The following is a 19,915-nucleotide window of genomic DNA, read 5'->3' as shown; positions in this document are numbered from 1 at the left end:
TCTTTCAGTAGCAATATAATTTGGAGCTACAGTTTTCTCTGCCATGGCCAATACTTCAGCTGTATTTGGGTTATAATTATTTTCAACAAAAGATTTTAGAACACATTATAATTAACAAATATAATGATTCTAGTGACTAAACACTAAAAATCATGTTTTGTCTCCTCACTGAGTTTTAAAGCATTATTTGATTGACAGGACTCTTTATTGTGCAGATGAAGAAACTGATCAAGCTTGGCCAGGCCATGTGGTGCACTCCTGTAATCCCAGCACTTGGGAGGCTGAGGCAGGAGGATCTTTGCGAGTTCTAGACCAGCCTGGGCTACAGAGTGAGCTCAAGGCCAGCCTGAACTGCACAGAGAGACCCTGTGTCAAAAAGACAAAAACAAACAAACAAACAAAAAACTGATCAAGCTTGGTAGGAATGAAAATGCTGAGATAAGCAGAACTGTTTTCTTGAAGGAGTGAAGAAGTGGGTTTGGTTAATCTGAGAGGGTCAGGAAATGCAGTATATTATGATGAAGTTCCACAGAGATGTAGGTGGTGGTTCAAGGGGTTTTTGTTACTGTTTTTGCAAATTATTTCTTTAGGCGTTTGCTCTATTAAATACTACTCAGTAAATTTGGATGGTGAGTTAAGGGGTATTATTGCTGGGAGAGCTGTCTAATTCAATATCTAAGAGGGGTTCATAGGACTGGGTGTAAAGAAGAGTTCTATTTCATTTGCAAAGAATAAATTGGCTGTAGTAGAAAAATACACTCCATTTTGAATGCAGTTTATTTTATTTAATGATATTTTAATGTTTAATGGCACATGTAATGGATACCAGTGTTCATACACTGATGAAATTACAGTCTGATTTTTAACAAATAATGGCAGATTTGCAAAAAAGAACTCACATAACAAAAAAGTAAGGCTGTCTGGTAGCCTATACACTGTTGTATTGCACAGATGAGGATGTAACTATTTAAAACACTATGAACATTTTCACAACAAATGAAACTTGTACTTGGTGTATTTTCAGGATAACATAACAGAAAACAACTGTAGTAACTTCTAGCTCTAATGATATATAGATGTACTTGAATTGTGCCTCAGAAAAATCCTGCATGAATAGTAATTTTTAAAAATATTGGCCAGTATGTTGAAAACAGAAGAATATTTCACTGTCTGACATATTCTTCAAGGCATCTTGTGAAATGTTTTGGCTTAAAATTTTTAATGTGTTTCAGTTTTAAGAAAATCTGATTAAAGATGTTAGAAAACTCAGTAGCACTTTTTAGAACAGAAGATGATTAATATACAAAGGCAGGAAAGCCATAAACCGTGAAGTTTGTTAGTTTTTTGGCTAGGTCAGTCACTTACTTGTTTGAGACTGAAACACAGCAGAAAAGTTCATAATTTTATACTTTTAAGTTTAGCCTGCAGAGCAACAGCTGTTGTTTTCTGGCATCTTTCTGAAGAGATATTTTAACTGAAATACTGTGTATGTATATATATTTATTATGGAAAAGAATATAAAATGACCTTTCCCCTTTCTCAATTAGCTGTATGTTCTGTTAACCTTAAGATGGCTCATTGTACTTTTTCTTGTTGTAAGAAAAGATTTAGAAATTAATGTTTTATCTGTCCTTAAAATATTCATGATATTGTATACTTTGATTAGTATTGTTTAACTCTAGCAGTACGGATCTTAAAAACCTAATTTCCTCAAGGTTATGCTAGATAATAATATGGATCCCAGTAGAGAATATGCTTTGTTTTATACAGAAGTAAGGACTTTTCTTAAAAGTAAATTTAACTCTAAATAAAAGACATTTCTTCTAAATGGCAACCATATATCAGGTGATCTGCTGTGTAGAAGTAAATTTACTGTTTAACTGTAGAACCTTTTTTTTTAAAATTTCCTTCAGTGAGTCAGTATTTTAAGCTAGTTTGTTGTTGTTTTCTTATAGGGTTAGTGGTGTGACTATTTGACTTGGATAATCAACAGTTAACTTACTCATAAAACTCTGACATAAATATTAGCACTTTTTATGTTCTTGAAGGTCTGTCACATCACTGGATTATATAGTGTTAGTTATTTGTTGTTTGGAAAAAGACTTTCTTAAGTGAATTGTAGGAAACGTTTCCCTACTTTTTGGAAACTAGATATTTTCTGAGGAAAAAAAAAACATTCTGTGTATTGATTTAGATATTAGAAAGTATATTTATAGTCCTTATGCTATGTAAGGATTTTTTACACTTTCAAATCCAGTTATGGAAACTAAGCCAGTGCTTTGACATTATACTGCCAGTTTGTCATTTGTATTATCTTTTATTAATAAATGAGCAGTTTATAACAAAGGAGCCTATTGGCTTTTCGCTGCTAGAAGAAAGCCTGCAGCTAAATGTTAATCTTTTTTGAACTGTTTTATCTTTACTGAATGATTGCATATTCTAAACATACTGCATATTCTCACAATTTGTAAAACAAAGCAATTCTATAGAGAGCATTATAACAGCAACTTAGCATTTGCACAGTGCAAAATCATTTCTCTAACTTTGCATTTCATTGTATTTTGGATGACTTCCATAACATGAAGCTTCAAGGCATTTCCTTCCTGATGTCTTAGTTTTTAAGAAAACTTCTGTTTAAAGTTATTAGAAACATTTGAAAAGCATTACTATGCTTGTAGAGGTACAAATAATGATTAAGGTACATACATAAATGATTTCCATTTTTTTTCCGAATTTTTATTGCAATGGTAGGTAAAGATTGCTAAAATTTCTATGTGTTAGGTAACACTGCCCTCAGAGGGCCAAGGTAAGTAAATTCATTTTTAACATTTTGAAGCAGTGTTTGTGGCATTTCTCTGATGTGTTGTATGCTTATTTAGGAGGAAATGAATAAGTTTATTTGAATAATTAGTGTTTGGTTTATGATTGCATTTCTTTGATTTTTTTTCCTCTTCGAAAAATATTAAATTATCTGTACATTTCAAATTGATGACAACATTTAAGCACATTTATTTTTTTCCTAAGAAAATGATAACAGATGACTGGCCATATATTGCCATATTTAATGGATTTACAAAGAGGGTAAAAAAAAAAAATACCTGGGAAAGTTAAGATTTTGTTTGGATTTGTTTTGCTTTTTGTGTTTTTGATAGTAGCTATTGTAGTATGCAAAATTATTGGAAACCATACTTTTGAATATATAGGGGCATTTATTGAAACAAGCGTATGTGCCCTTGTTTTATAAAATTGAGCATAATCACATCTTTAAAATATAAATCAAGAATAATTTATTCAATTGATACGCAACAGTTATATACAAATACACCAAAAGCTGAAATCTACTATTATTCCTAAGTACTTTTAAAAGCCTAATGTTAATCTATGGTTTCATGTCTTAGAGTTCAGAGTATTTGAGATTAAATGATGGTTAACCTGTGCAATAAAAAATAAACAGTGGAAAAGTCTTGATGTCAAAAAAATGAGATCTGCCCTTTGCTTTTTTCTTTTTGTAGGTAGTAACTTTCTTACGTGATAATTTGTAAGAAACATCAAAATGTTAATAATAAATTCAATGAATTGCCTTCAATTTTTTTTCTTCTAGAGTTCTTTGGTAGTAAATTCAGAAAGGATATTCTGTGCCAGTACTGTCAGTTTTTTTTTTTTTTTTTTTTTTTTTGGTTTTTCTCAGGTACCAGGAACCGAACTCACGACCTTGCGCTTGCCAGGCAGGTGCTTTGCCGCTGAGCTAAATCCCCAGGCCCCAGTACTGTCAGTTTTTAATCTAGATGTTTTGGTTGGTTAAGTGTAAGTGATATGCAGTTCATCATTAATAATGAGGGAAGAAAACAGGACTTAAAGTATCAGAAATTGAAAATTCCCCTCACAAAACCAGTACCTACTCTGTTAAACTAATGTGGATAACCTAGACAAATGAAATAACTATTCTACTTTATTTTTGAAACTTTAGTTGCTTTTATGTAGTCTAATATCTTGCACATATGAAGCATTTCCTAAATCTCTTCTGATTGGTTTTCTTAGCCATGCTGTAAAATATTTTATTCTGGTAACAGATGTTTATGTAATACTTACTGTGAGCCAAATGTTGTTCTATGTGCTTTTGTAAATACTAATTTATCTCTCCCTTACTATTGTCCCCATTTCCAGAAGAGGAAGCTGAGGCACCAAGAGATTGAATGACAGAACTGGCATTTGAACCAAGGCAGTTCAGCTTCAGAGTGTGGCTTCCCAGCCACTGCAGGGCACCACTTTGCTTTGAAAGCGCAAGCACAGTGATAATAGTAGGGTTTTGTCTGTCTTAAGTGGATCTCCGTTATAGTTCCAGTTCTTCCCTTCACTAGCTGTTCTTTAGTTTTTTGGCTAATGTGGCTTTCTGTGAACTTAGGACACTGCAGCACCCATCCTTTGTGTTAGTGGAAAAAGTCTCCCGAGGGTGAAGCCCGAGCCACAGGGCTTATCTGTGGACCACCAAGTTTCCTTTTCTTCTGCCTCACCACTTTGTCCTTTCACCACTTAACTTGCTCTGATGCAAGTCTCAATCATTGTGTGTCTAAGGAGAACAAAGATGGAGAGAAGAGGAGGTGGGGAGGGTGTGGATTCACCCTCAGATTTGATGCAGTGACATTTCAGGTTCCATACAACTGTAAATTTACAGGAGAAATTCATTGTGAGGGTCTTAAGAGAATCCCTGAGCTGTTTTATTAATTTTTTTATTCTATAATGCAGTGGTAACAAACCTATGGCACATGTGTCCCAGTGGGCTATATGTATCAGCAAATGTTCTAAAAGGTTCCTCATTGCTGCTGTAAGGCAGTGATTCTAATCTAGGGGTGGCATGGATGGGTTGAGCCACCTGAGAGTTTCTCCAGCTGGTATAGGCCTCCCTTTCTTGATGAACAAGCCCTACGGCCTTGTCTGCCAGTTCCTAATCACTGCCATAATGAGACAACCATTATTGCATATTGGATCTATCAGGTGTGTGCTGATGGAAAAATGAATTGAGCCACGTTGTGTTATAGTGACATTTCTGTTTAAAAGAGCTTGTCTGACATGAATATAGTCCTTATTTTGAAGAGCTGTAGGTTTATTTATACAATTAATGGTTATTGCTAGCCTGCTTTGTGATAAGTACTGAAATAACATGGTATTTAGGTTTGTGTTGTGTGCATATTGCTTCTGTATTTGATATTCATTATGTCCTTTACTGCAGTGTTTATATAATGTGAGATACTACATTGATTTAAATATTGAGAGCATCGTATCCTAAAAACAATAGAAAATTTACAATAAGGAAGTTACAACATTTCTGGTGAAATCATCTTTCTAAATGGCCCATTTCTTTGCGGTAGTTTAAAATTCCATGCCTATACTTTATTCAATTCCGGGTAGAATTGGAGACTTTCTGTTATAATGCAGAAAACAGATTAAAAAGAAAGCTCTGCTTTCATAGTCTACCAAGGGCGTAAATGTAAGCAAAATAATAATTTAGCGCGCATTTAACCCAGCAGGAAGCTGAGTACAGATTGAGTAATTCTCCACAACATATCTTCTGCTATGTAAACTAATCTTACGGTTTATTCTTCATTAAATTGCGAAGATGCTGTTTTCTGTTGGCTAGTTTGTGTGGATGCTTTCCTCCCCACTCTTTCACCCCTCCCTTTCTCCCCCTCTGCCTTTCTTCCCTTTCTTTCTCTCTGTTCTCTCTCCACTCCCCCAGTAAAATTTAATACTGTAGTTCTATCAGAATATTCTTACGCATTAAAAAAAAAATTTAAAGGTATCACTTTTTGATTTAAAGTGTAATGTTTCCTAAAAACAAAGAGAACTAGGATTTGTTTAGCCAGTTTACACAATATGATCAAACAAATCCAGAATTTTTAGAGGTGGTTGGTAATTACTTCTCCCAGGCATTTTCTGGAAGGCAGAAGACAATGATAACACAGATAAAGTACTGACAGACCAGCCATATCGAGATCTTAGAGAAGTTGGCTTTCTAACATCTTGTGATATTCAGTGTATAGGTATTTTATCATCACTGCTTCAACTTCAAAGCAAAACATGGATCCCAGCTTTCTTTAGGAAGTAGATGTAAAAACTATACTTAATGTAAAAATGACAGCAAGTTCATGCATTATGCAGAAGAAACAAAATTTAAGTATAATATACTTTTCAGAATAATCATGTGGGAACATACGTGGTAAAGCAGAGGAATGTGGACACATCTGGAAAGCTTTTCCGGCATCTTAGAAGCACAACTCAAAATCAGCAGCATTGTAAACAACTTCCATGTGTGGCCAGTTGCAGTGGTGATATTGACCAGTTCAAAGCAGACAGACCTCTCAAAGATGAGTGGGTGTGGTGCCTCATCTTGGAATCAGGACAGCAGCAGACCAAAACTCTCATGAAATACTGAAGGATGAAATACTGAAGGATCATATGCTAATATCCTCCCAGTTCCTTCTGTTATAGTAATGCACCAAACCAGCAAATATTGAGCACCTTCTCTCAAGGTATAAAGGTTGCTATTTAGAGATGCCAAGGAAAAAGGGAGTTTGCCATCACTCCCTGGGACATTCTGGAGCACCAGAAATGATTAAAGAAATTGCTAGAGATTTTTATTTTTATTTCTGTTTTTGAGGTGTGGTCTTGCTATGTTGCCCATTCTGACGTCCAGCTTCTGGGTCTAAGCGATCCATCTGTCCCAACCTCCTGAGTAGCCGGGACTGTAGGCACGCAACACCATGCCCAGCTTCCCATTGAATTAAAATTTCTCACCTCACCCCCATTTCTCCCATTCGCTCAACTGCTTTCTAGACTTAAAACTTCATGAGCGGGTAGGCTATGTTGTATTTTCATTGCTATGTTCTTAATGCTGGTACATATTTTAACACTTTCTAATTTTTGTTTAAATATTAAAAATGTGCACTCCATCAGTGCACTCTATCAGTGAACAATATAGCCCTCCCCCAGTTTTTATTTACTTTTGAGACAGGTCTTCCTGTGTAGCCCAGGCAGGCCTCAAGCTTAGGTCCTTCTTCCTCAACTTCCCAAGTGCTGGGATTACAGGCATGTGTCACTACACCTGGCTTACATATTTTGGAACAGGATCTCACAAAGTTGCTCAAGTTGGCCTTGAGTTCCAGATCCTCCTACCTTAGCTTCCCAAGTAACTGGATTTATAGGACTATGATACCACACCTGATGATACTTAAATATTTTCAAATGAATGAACTTGTTAGAAGCCTATTTTCCCCCATTCTAAATAACTTGTTTTTAAAAGTCATTCGATACATGGTGCTCATTGAGCATCACCTTAACATGAGTGATAGAGGCAAGAGCCAGTAATGCTTTTGGTGTACTTTGCAGAGTTCTCCCTATTTTCTGAGGTTATTCAAACAAACACACACCTAAAGCCATTTGATGACAATTGGTCAAAGACATTGTATAGTATCATTATAGAATTTGGCATTTTTAATTTGCCCATGGATGGTTAAAGGACATATTTGAAGACTCAGTGAAAGGGAAGTGATAACCTAGAGTTCAAGTTTGCAGAAGCTTGAAAACTGAAACAATTTCAAGTAAAGACACACAATATACAAAACTACTTTGATTCAAAAATTGTGCTGGTTCATTGCAATGTAAACAATTAAAAACCTTCAGGATTATTTTCAAGACATCTAGTAAAACATGATAGTGATACGTTCTTTAAGAAACATCTTTCTACTTCTGAGAGACATGAGTGGAGTTCCTCTTAGAGCTAATTGGACTCTTCTGTATAAAAAAGCAACAGACAATTTTAAAGATCAAAAATGTTTTATTATCACTCATTTTTCCTGTAATTGTATTTGGTTTTAAAATAGTTAAGATGTATCACAGAATTATGAACTATATATATTCAGTATTTGTTACACTAATATTTATTTATGAGATCTGCTAGTGGAAAAAATAGTCTATTAAATTTTCTTTTAGATAGTTCATATATATAAATTTGGTTGGCACCTGTCACAAATAACTAAATACTTTCTATATTATAAACCATGAAATTAAGTAGATTTTATAATGAAATTAACAATAAACATCTTTATGTCTTTTTAATAACTTACATAACTCAATGTCTTTTGAGGTTAAACAAATTGACCCACGAAGATTTAAGAGTACTGCTAAAAGTAGTTTCTTAAAACATCTCAATTTATTTTTACTGAAAGTTGCCATTTTTGTAAGTTTAAAAAGCTCATTGGAAATGCATAAAATATGTACAGTACTTGTATTTTCTTTATATATTTTACTTAACAAAAAATCAGAAAGGCCAGATATGGTGGTATTTGCCTGTAATGCCAGATATTTGTGAGGCTAAAGCTGGAAGATCTCTTCTTGGAATTTTGTGACCAGTAAAAATTTTCCTCCAAAAATAAAGATAAAGAAAAAAAGTCAGAATGACTTTGCTCTTTTTCTTGGAAGACTGTTTGGATCTCTAAAGTCCTGTCTCTGTCTTTAAAAAGAACTATTAAGAAAAGCAGTTCTATGAGCTGGGCGTGGTGGCCCACTCCTGTAATCCTAGCACTCAGGAGGCTGAGACAGGAGGACTGTTGTGAGTTCAAGGCCAGCCTGAACTACATAGTGAAAATCCTGTCTCAAAATGACCCAAAACAAACAAAACACAGTGCTATGTTTAGGTATTACGTTGCTTTTCTTTTTCTTTAGATAAGATATAAGGTTTAGATACCTGGCACTAGCTAAAGACATTTTTTTTTTCACTGATAGAATAAATATATTAATTGTGGGTTTATTTTTATAAATACTTGCAGATAATAACAATGTTGATCACAAATTATATTACCATAGCAGCCATTTCATTTAATAACAAAATTTAACACTTTATATATGCCAAATACTGTAAGAGCTTTTATGTTATGCCTTTTACAAAAACCCTTTAGGGAGATATTATTATGATTCCCATTTTCCAGATAAGCAAACTGGGATGTAGGGAGGATAAATTCATGTGACTCAAACCCAAACTGTATCTCCACGGTTTTTGGCTTAAGCATTACATTGTTTTACATTACTTACAGAATCTTAATGATGGAACAGGGTTAGGAAAGAAACTGACACCTAATTTGAGAAGTTTGCCAGGCGTGGTGGCGCATGCCTGTAATCCCAGCACTTGGAAGGCTGAGGCAGGAGGATCGTTGTGAGTTCGAGACCTGCCTGGGCTACAAAGTGAGCTTAAGGCCAGCCTGAACTGCATAGCCAGACCCTGTCTGAAAAAGACCAAAAAAACCAAAAAAACCCCCAGAAGTTTGTTGACGTCATTGATGATAACAATTTGTTGTTTTTCATTATACAACATAGCATTTGTTTGATATAAGGTTTCTTTTGTTCTGAAAATGTCCACATGTCTTACCACAGTGACAGTATGGCCCTTTTTTTTTTATAAGCATGTATGTTATTAGTATGTAGGATACATGTATGTCATTAGTATTTAACACATGTATGTCAGAGGCATTACTGTCTTACCATAAACCTGACACAATAACTTTGCTGAGAATATTGGGATTTTAAAGTTTTATTTTCATGTTTAATCATAGTCTAAATCAAAGCATATTATTTGTACATCTCTGAGGGGGGAGAAACGATTGTATCAAATACTAATGGCTCTTTCCTCCATTAGTAATGAAAGTTAAAAAAGATTTTTAAAAAAATTTTAATATATGTATTAAGTGTGGATATCATGTGTTCATTTTTTCCCCTCAGAGATGTACAAATAATATATTTTGACTTAGATTGTGATTAAACATGAAAGTAAAGTTTTAAAACCCCAATATTCTCTGGAAAGTTAAGTGTATAATTGTTTCAGCTTTAGAATAAGACAGTAATGCCTCTTACTGATGTACATGTGAGAATGCTTCTACCTTACTCCTTGTGGGGTGACTAGCTTTTGATCCCAATGTTATAGCAATTGTGAGTGGCCATTGGTAACTTCAGAAGCTGTACTCCTGTATCAGAAAAATCAGAATTTTAGTGTCCTCTGAACTGTTTGTACTTAGGCTCTTTTATTTTCTTTGTATTTTATCATAAGAAAACAGCATATTTGAAAAGTAATTCTACGTGATTGAAGTTTTATGGGTTTGTAAGAGATGGTGCTACAGTTACACAGATCTCATTTGGATTGTGTATTTGTTTCAGTAAGAGCTAAGTTAATTCACCTATTTGTGGCTTTAACAGTCAAATTTGACATCCACTGGGTACCGTAGGTCTCCAGCAGATTAATATTTCTGTGGTGTTCTCAACTGATACAGATTTCATTTCACATCTATCTCCTGTGAAGTGAGTTAGGTCCAGTTGCCTACCCTTAAATTTGAATCATGCACTCACCTTTGATAGAACACAAGGTTGAGTTTTATCTAAGGGTCTTTCCCATTTGCATGTCTGAACAAGTACGGAAGTTTCCTAATTGCTCTAGAACACGGATGGCGAGACTTTTATAGCTTTTAGTGATATAAACCACCTGCTGCAGCACATGTGCTGCACGTTCACCACTGCTCTAAAGGAAAGACTATTTGCACATTCTAATCAGCTAATTTTTACTCCATAGAAAGATACCTCGAACTCTTGCTTCGCCATTTCTGATGCCTTCAGCTTTTATAAAATCAAAATGTGACTCTTAGTGAAGTGTTAATGAATAATGAGTTAAAATCTGCATGTGTGGACTCATTTAGGTTGAAGATTGTAACATAAGTGCAATTTCATGTTAAGTGAACAATAAGAAATGAGCCCTATCAATTTTGTTGGGAAGTCCTAAGTTGAATGTATATCGTTTGTAGTAAAGATGATCCACCTGCCTAACCTATCAAAAATATTTAAATGGGGAAAAAAAAAAATCTAAACTGAGATCATGTCCTATTCCCGGTAACACAGGACAAAGCTTTAGAGCTGAAATAACAATTTATTCTTACCCTATTTTCTGTAGCCAGCATTCTTTCAAAACTGTTGAGATTGTTTATTCATTTTTAAAAAATAGATTACAGGGAATAAATTATTAAATGAAACAGATTATAGCAAAATTTCAAAATTTGCAGTCATAACTAAGTAACACTGTGAAATCTAGAAAAAACCTCTTTTAACTCCACAATTCACGAGTAGGTTCTCTACCATTTAGAGGAGTGAGTGAGGTGGAGGGGTGTGTGTGTGTGTTTTCCTTTAGAAGGTATAACTGAATCTGTATACCTCTCATGCCAAGAATTTTTGTTGTTAATAAAGAATCCTTTGGTTATTGCTTAGAAGCTGTGTTAGTTTCCAAGGGTTGCTGTAACAAATTACAACAAAGTAAATGGCTTAAAACAACAGAAATTTCTTCTCTCATAGTTCTGGAGGCTAGAAGTCAGAAAACAAGGTATGTGCATGGCCACACTTTTTGAAGGCTGGAGGGAAGAATCCATTACCTCTTCTAGCATGAGGTGGCTTCAGTATTCCTGGACTTGTGGCATATCATTCCAATCTTTACCTCTGTGGTCCCATTGCTTCCTTGTTTTCTCCATGTGTTGAATCTACTCATGTGAGGATATTTGTAATTGGATTCAGGGCTCATCCAGATAATATAGAGGAATCTCCTCTTCTCAGAAATCCTTTAAGCTGCTGAAAAAGGTAGAACTCTATTCTTTTCTACTATGTAAGGTAAATACTCAAAAGTTTCAGGGATTAGGATGGAGCTGAATAATTATAAAGTTTTAATGCAGCTGAAAAATTTCTGTTGTAGTAGCAAACAGAAACAGTGAAACATCACCTAGTATCTGGAAGCAGATTTATTTATGTTGATGGGCACTGGCCAGAATCATCCCCCAAATATCAGGGTTTTCAAGGCTCAAGGAGGAAGGTTTTTATGGAGTTGGAAGCAGGAAGCAGAATACTTGGCTGTCTTTGATTGGTTCTTAGAATATGCGTCACAATGACCAGCCCTTTCTAAGAAGTAACAGGGACTGTAACAGGAACTAAAGTGAACTGAAGCACACTGGAGGTCACCTGGACAACTAACAGAAACTGAAGTATACTGGCTGCAGGGGGAGGCATTTTCTGCTATGCTGTCACCTGATGACACAGTGATAGTCATACGCAAGATACTACCTGTGCATGTGGTGAAGCTGGTACAAACAAATGTGCTAACAGCAGCACATATAATATATACAGTGTATCATATTTGATAATAAACAACTACATTATGAATACTTTATGTATGTACAGTACTTTTATCATTATTGTGGAGTCACCTCTCTCTATTAAAAAAATGTTTGCTATGCAGCAATATGCTATGTTGTGCCCATAGGAGCCTCATATCATCTCATTATTTTGTGCCTATGGTATCTTCTGATGGCATCATTTCCTCTTAGGCTTGATTTAGTCTCCTACTGTTTTGTTTATCTCAGCTATAGACTATGCACATGCATATATCTTGTACTCTAGGTTGATAGTAGGCTGTGCCATCTAGATTTGTATACACACATGTTGTGATGTTTCTACAATGGCAAAGTCACCTAAGAACATGTTTTTTAGAATATATCTCTGTAGTTAAATAAAATATAACTGTGTTTTGGTATTGGTAAACAATGAACTTCAAAATAGATATAGTCCTTACCAAAAAGGATGAGAAAGAAGTGAAAGTGTATGGTAAGGTAGACAGAAAGCTGGAGGAGGTTGTATTGGAAATTTTACCCCGTTATAGTGCTTCCTGAAGGTTTATCATGGCATTGCATACAAATGATGGGTGTCTGTAGAAAATTTCTTTGGAAACTTGGTATCTTATAAATGCTGCTCCTTTTTTTGGGGGGGGTGCCAGGAATCAAACTTTAGGACCTTGCACTTGCCAGGCAGGCACTTGTGCCACTGAGCTACATCCCTAGCCCTTAAAATGCTTCTTTTCTGATAATTCTTTCTGTTACTATAAGCTATCATCTAAATTAGTTGAAACTTATTACCTATAAATATAAAAGTACGATTTTTATAAACTTAGTTGCAAATACTGTTTAAAAATAAGATGGTAGCTGACTTTTAGCAGTTTATCTTAAAAGGCTTGGATATAGGGAAGGTACCTTTGTTCTGGGAACTAAGCTGCATTTTAGGACAGTCTGAGAACATGTTCCTTATCTGAACTGTCTGCCTCAACTACTGAGTGAGTGACAGAAGTACTCAGTTCTCTTTTCTTGATCAGTTGGAACTAATTATCTGTAGGGAGCAGGAAAAATTCTACCTCCTTACTTTGTGCTCAGCATACACAGTGTTCCCCCAAAATGTCTTACATCCTTTCAGGCTAGGAACCTTCTCCATACTGGATCTACTCAGTAGCAGTAAAGCTTGAGGGAAAATTTTGTGTTTTTTGTTATTTTTGTTCTACACCTGTTGAGTTTGTCTCCTCTGTAAGACACATACCTTTTAGAGATAAAACAACCCTATCTTTCCATTTTTGGAACTAAAGAAATGGGTATTTAACTGGGCCAACACACCATGCTCTTATGTGAACTTTACTTGAAAATTGTAATAGAAATCGCTTTTTCAGGAAGTATTTAGTATTCTTCAGCAAATGTTTAGGGAACACCTGAACTCTAGTGACTTGGTGGAATATTAGAAGGTTACAAACATTGTCCTTTTTTGGAGGGAAAGGAGGAGTCCACTTTGTGTCCCTAGCACCTAGAACAAATTAATAAATAAATGAATATATTCTAAGCATTGTTTTAGTAAGTAATTCAAGTAAGTAAGTAATTCATATTGAAGATGAAAAATGACAAAAATAGAAAGTAGACTCAGGAATCTTCATTGATACTCTACTTTCAGCTTATTATGACAGCAAAAATATTGTTTAACTGAATCAACTCAAATGTTTGTTTGTTTGTTGCCTTTTTGAGACAGGGTTTCACTATGCAGCCCAGGCTGGTTTGAACTCACTTTGTATCCCAGGCAGGCCTCAACTCATGGTGATCCTCCTGCCTTAGCCTCCCGAGTGCTGAGATTACAGGCGTGCGCCACCACACCCAGCCCCAAATGTTAAAACTGATGCATAATATATTTATTTGCAAAGAATATTTTTTTTGGCAAGTAAAAGTCTGGCTTATGGACTACATAATTTTTTTAACTGTTTTGTTTTGCTTGTTTTGTTTTATTCCAGCACTGGGGATTGAACCCAGGATGTTCACACTGAGCTGCATTCCTAGCACTTTTTACTTTTCAGTTTGAGACAGGGTCTTCCCAAATTGCCCAGGTTGGGCTTGGCTTATGCTCCTTCTACTTCAGCCTTGCAGAGGGCTGGGGTTGTAGCTGTGCACCACCATGTCCAGCTTCAGTTGTATTTCATGATATAAAGAAATGGTATTATCCCATGTTTTCTTCTGTTTTTTTTTTCCCCTCAAAATGGGCTTTAATTCATTTTTATCTTTGATGTAATTATTAAACTATTACTTGTTATTTAGCCTGACAGACTTACATACTGTACCAATATAAATCTGTTACAGCTTTACAACAGCTTAAAAATCTGTCATTAATTGAAGTGTTACTATCTAATGGTTTCAAGTTTTATATAGAGACAAGAAAGGAATTATTTCATCTTTTAAAGTGCAAACTACAAACTTAAACGTTCTGGTTTTACTGGCCAAGGTGATAGTCTCTAAATTGGGTACTTAGAATGTATCAGTGCAAGGATAAAAGACTGATAGTATTTGTTGACAGCGAGGAAAATTGAGCTTTTAAGTGAGGGTTAGATTTTTGGGAAACGGTATCTGCCATTATGAGCTTGATAGCTTCTCAGTGCTTACCTTTCGGTGAGATTTGTAGTGATAACAAATATAATTATATGAAAGGTATCAACGGTGTTCAGCATAAATTGGTAAACATGTTTGAAAGTCATGTACAGTGCATAAGATTCATTCAAAGTGCAAGATAGGTCTGTGGGTCTTCATATAACAGCACAGAAAATTTGTCCTGAGGTTTCGAATTCCATACTACAACTAGCCTTTTAGAAACTACCCCTTGTTGAATTCTGGTATAGTATCAAAGAACTATATACATAACTGTTTGAACAACCAATCTTCCCTTTTCTAGCTACATGTCTGTTACAGTTAAATTTTTTTCCTATAATTCTACGAAAATAACACACTGCAGCAGACTGAACGCAGTTAGCAGAGAAGAGAATCCAGCTATTTCAGTTAACGCAGACGTTGAGATTTTTTAAAATGCAAAGCTGTGCTGCTCTTCTCACTTTGTTTTTGGTTTTAGAAAAGTTATTTTTTTAATAAATATTAATATTACACAATGAATTTTTTTACTTTTAGTGAAATAATAAAAGTTTACAGTTTTATCATTTAATGTTTTACTAAATATTATAGACATATTTTACATGAAAACTCATTGAGTTTTGAGTAATATTTAAGATGTAAAGAAGTTCTAACATAAGTCTGAGAATTGCTGATTTAAAAGGTGATTCCACATCTCAAGGGCGTCTGGGGTGAGGTTACATTTCATGGTAAGAGACTTGCACTATTCATTAAACAGTAAGGCATCACAGAGTACTTTGAGCAGAGCCATGATGAAATCACAGTGGTGTACACATGGATAAGATTAATGTGAGGCGAAAGATACAGTAAAATGGAAGGGGTGGGAAATAGAGTGAGGTAAGGCAGTCACAGAGCATTAGTAGAGGATCAGATATAAGGTATTAATAATGGTCCAGTTTGGTTTAAGCTGACCGACAAACTTGTGAAGTCTATGCTGACTTAGTTACAGGTGGCATAAGGAGTGGGAGAAGTCAAAGACTTTTGTGATTCAGCATTTGAGATTTAATAGCAAAATAGAAAGATCCAATGAAGAACTAGAAAATGAAACCAGATAGCTCGTCAGGTCTTGTGGTGCTGTGGAGCACTCTTTCACTTAGATTTAGGAGTCTGTTTTGATGCTAAGTGGAAGCTTATCTATAAAGCTAATAAGGTATATATCTATTGGTTATTATGAGGTGTGATCAACAAATATAGTGACTTTAAATGTAAAATTTGTTACAGTAAAAGACACATTGCCATTAACTCCCCCTCAAAAGTACTGCCCCTCACTTGGAACATACTTACCCAGTCATTCCTGACACTTTCTGAAGCACTTGTGGAAGTCCTCTTTCTTGAGTATCTTTTCACAGCTGCCTCATTGTCTTGAATCAGTTCAAATCACATACAGCGATTTCTGTCAAAGAAAAACATGACAGTGTGCTCTCATCCACCGTATTCCCTGAATCTGCCACGGTGGGTCTTGTACCTCTTCCCTGAAGTCAAAATGACCATGAAAGGCAAACCTTTTAAATCATTTCAGAGCCTTGAGGCAGGCAGTCACAACAATGCAGCTGTGTGCTCTTCTGTTCTTGTGTGTTACTTAGGGTATGGTTTTAGACTGTATCAACTCATGTTCTTTCCATTTCTTGATTTGTTTACAGCATTATATGAAAGATTATTTTCACATGAAAAACAAATTGTCACATTTAATAGTGAAAACTAATTTTTAAAAAAATTATGCAATTAATGGTACATGGAAGAGAAACATCTATTTCATTTTCTTCAAGAAGTGTTTTTCGTCAAAATTTATAGAAATTGTGTGGATGATTTATCAAGTTTTCTTAAAATGGCCAGAAATAAGTTCTAGTAACCTTATGATAAAATGAAAAACTAAATAAATTTGTACTCAGATGAATGCTTCTCTGAAGGAATAATGATGCAAATGAATTATCAAAGTATGAACTCATTAAAAACAAAATACGTTTGGGTTTTCATTGAATCTTAATTGTAGGCTTATGTATTTTGTTTTGTAAGCTAAGTTAAAAGAAAATTGCCTAACTAAATGTTTGGAGGCCAGTGTTACAAGACATATATTATACCATAATTTTTTGCATTAAAAACAGCTGTTCATTTTTTCAGCATTAACGTGCTTGCTTTCTTCATGTAGGAGAATATATAAAAAACTGGAGGCCAAGATACTTCCTTTTGAAGACAGATGGCTCATTCATAGGATATAAAGAGAAACCTCAAGATGTGGATTTACCTTATCCCCTCAACAACTTTTCAGTGGCAAGTAAGTATAATTGTTGATTCACTTTATATTTATTTATTCGTGTGATTTTTATCAATCAAATATCTGAGGATATATGAGAAGCCCATGGAATGAATGAATGAAAATAAATAAAGATATATATATATGAAATCACAGAAAAATTTTCAGCTTTGATAGAAGTCTCAGTACCTTAGTGTAGACTTATTAATAATATATACTCTTATATAGTATAACATAGTTTAATATTTTTCACATTTAGAAGTCAAATGTAATAAACGTAATTTCCTAAATATGTACTTTAGGTAAGCAAAAATCTTTGAGCTTGGTCACAAGATTTTACAGTGCTTAATACATTTCTAATTAAAGTTTTTTGTCATAATTGTAGGTCATTTACTTGATTGTATGATGAAAAGCAGTTATATACATTAGAAATTTTCTGGGGAGATTTCATGTTTTTTTCCTTACAAAAATCAACAACAATGTTTATCATTTATTTAGAAATTTTGTATTTGTTTGAACATAGCACAAAATAAACTGAAAGATGATGATGATGATAATGACAATAGTTGTTATTATGTTATCACCAGACTTTTCAGACTGGCCAGGCTTACTAATTTATCACTGAAGGGATTTTTCTGTGTGTTAATTCAGAAATAAAGCATTTTAAAGTCATGATTATGTGAAAGGTAGAGTGTGTATCATTGAGGTAATTTTTTTTTTTTTTTTTTTTTGAGACAGGGTCTTACTATGCACTGCAGGCTGGCCTTGAGCTCACTTTGTAGCCCAGGCTGGTCTCGAACTCACAGAGATCCTCCTGCCTCAGCCTCCCGAGTGCTGGGATTACAGGAGTGCGCCACCACACCTGGCTGGGCATTGAAATAAGTTTTTTAATGAGACAACTTAAGTTTTACCTTGGTTGTATGTTGCTAGCCATGACTGGAAAAGATACACAGGAAATTTGAAGCTAAGATACAATTAAATAACAAAAAGATCCAAGAAAATAGTAGTCCTTGAATGTTACAATTTTAATTCATTTACCGTGATAAAAACTTAAGTCTTTTTATCCTTTTTTCCCCCCCCCTATTTAAGAAAAAGATAAACCAAAGGACTTGTGGAGCTGTCTGAATGATAAAGATACTAACTTATACTGGATTCCTGTGTGTAGGGATTTCATTTTTTAAAAAGGAGACCATTACTGTATTAAGTATTAAGTAAAGAAAGTATCTTTTCCCCCATCAATATGTTCATTAGATATTAATGGCTTTATTTTAGTAGGAAATTATTTTTAAAATCCTCCTGCCAGTTGAAATATCTTGTATTTTGAATTGACTTAAAAACATGTTTATTCTAAAGATCATTGGTGAACTTTTACTTTCAATTGATAGGAGTTACCTTTTAAGGCATTAGCATCATACATTATCATATCCCACCTAAACCCAGTGTCTTTTTTACTAGCATTCTACTGGTTTGTCTGAAATAATTTGTAAAAATACAGAATTCTTGTATCTGCTGATCAAAATGCAGCATTTTTTGACCTTATGAAATTTCACACCCCACCAAGTTTTAAAGATATACTGTATGTCACAGTCTGCCAACATCTGCTCTAACACTTCCACTGGCAGAGGCTGAAATAAGTGCTGCACTCATGGGGAGGGATCCTGCTTAGTGACTGACAGCCAGCTTATCCAGGAAATAAATACTAGTTGACATCTGTAGTCTTCACTTGTATAATCAGATTAGTTTACTTGTCTCAAACTAACAAGCTGTAGAGTAGCTCCTTAGTTTTCAGGAGTATTATTAATTGGACTTCATAGTAAATAGATTATTTTTAAAACTTGATTTATTGTAATCTTAAATAATAATAATTACTTAAGGTAGTAGTGAATGTAAGGAGATGTAGTAGTTGAAGAAATGCTTCCTATTTCAGCTTTGGCACAAGCCATGAATATAACTTTGGCCACGTCATTCTCTGAAACTGTGATCTTTACTTGCTTCATCAGCACGGCAGAAACACTTAAATTCACTGAACTTTATGTAGTTTGTCATCCTGTAAGGTGAACTTTGAGCAGGCCTTGAAGATTAAATAGGAGTTAAACTAAAACACAGGAGGACTTCCAGGTAGAGAGTGAAAAAAAAAAGTTTCTGTGAAGCATTAAGAAAGGGCATAATTGGAACAAGAGAAGCTTCCCTTTTCTCTGTCTCCTTTTCATATATGGTGTAAAAAGATTATTTTATGAGATATTTCTAAGGTATTCTGGGAAATGTTAAAGGGCTACAAGTTGAGTGCTGCATTTTTGAATAATTAAAATTTACTTCAAATTTAATCTATGTGGGTTTTTGTTGTTGTTGTTTTTCTGGTACTGGGAATCGAACTCACGACCTTATGCTTGCCAGGCAGGCGCCATGCCGCTGAGCTAAATCCCCAGCCCCTCTATGTGGGTTTTAGTAAGATTTCATCAAATAGGATTTTTACCCACTTGGAAAAAAGTAGAGCACGAGAACTGCAAAGGATTTTAGAGTTGATCTTTCCAATGTCCTTTAAATTGTGAATTTCTTGCCTGTGATTAGAATTTTCCAAAAGATGGTCTGTACTCAGTTGTTTGTACTTCTTACCTGCTGCTGCCTAGCCCCTCCCATATCCACCTGATTGAAGCCACTTTTAATGAATTCTTCAGTGGCCACTTAATTTCTAACGTAGGGGACTATTTTCCATCTTAGGTTCATTGCTGATGTCCTTGTTACAAAAGACAGACTAGCAAGAGAAAAACCTACAAATGTATTTAATGTAAGTTTTAAATGGTATGAGAACCTTCGGAAATGAAGACCTATAGAAACA

At 34.7% G+C, this 19,915-nt stretch overlaps 1 protein-coding gene across 4 annotated transcripts in view; it reads left to right on the top strand.

Annotated features, from left to right (window-relative positions):
- The window catches only part of Akt3 (v-akt murine thymoma viral oncogene homolog 3), a 255,797-nt gene that overhangs the window by 99,603 nt on the left and 136,279 nt on the right, over positions 1-19,915 (top strand). For all 4 annotated transcript variants that reach the window (XM_005374760.2, XM_013520333.1, XM_005374758.2 and 1 more), the window contains one exon: positions 16,975-17,100. In XM_005374760.2, coding sequence (XP_005374817.1) covers positions 16,975-17,100 — 126 coding nt within the window. The remainder of the gene's footprint in view (positions 1-16,974; positions 17,101-19,915) is intronic.

The sequence above is a fragment of the Chinchilla lanigera genome, unplaced genomic scaffold (genome assembly GCF_000276665.1).
Source record: "Chinchilla lanigera isolate Chin_1 unplaced genomic scaffold, ChiLan1.0 scaffold00005, whole genome shotgun sequence".
Taxonomy (NCBI): Eukaryota; Metazoa; Chordata; class Mammalia; order Rodentia; family Chinchillidae; genus Chinchilla; species Chinchilla lanigera.
Note: the sequence above shows the minus strand (reverse complement) of the source record. Positions and strands in the feature narration are given on the sequence as shown.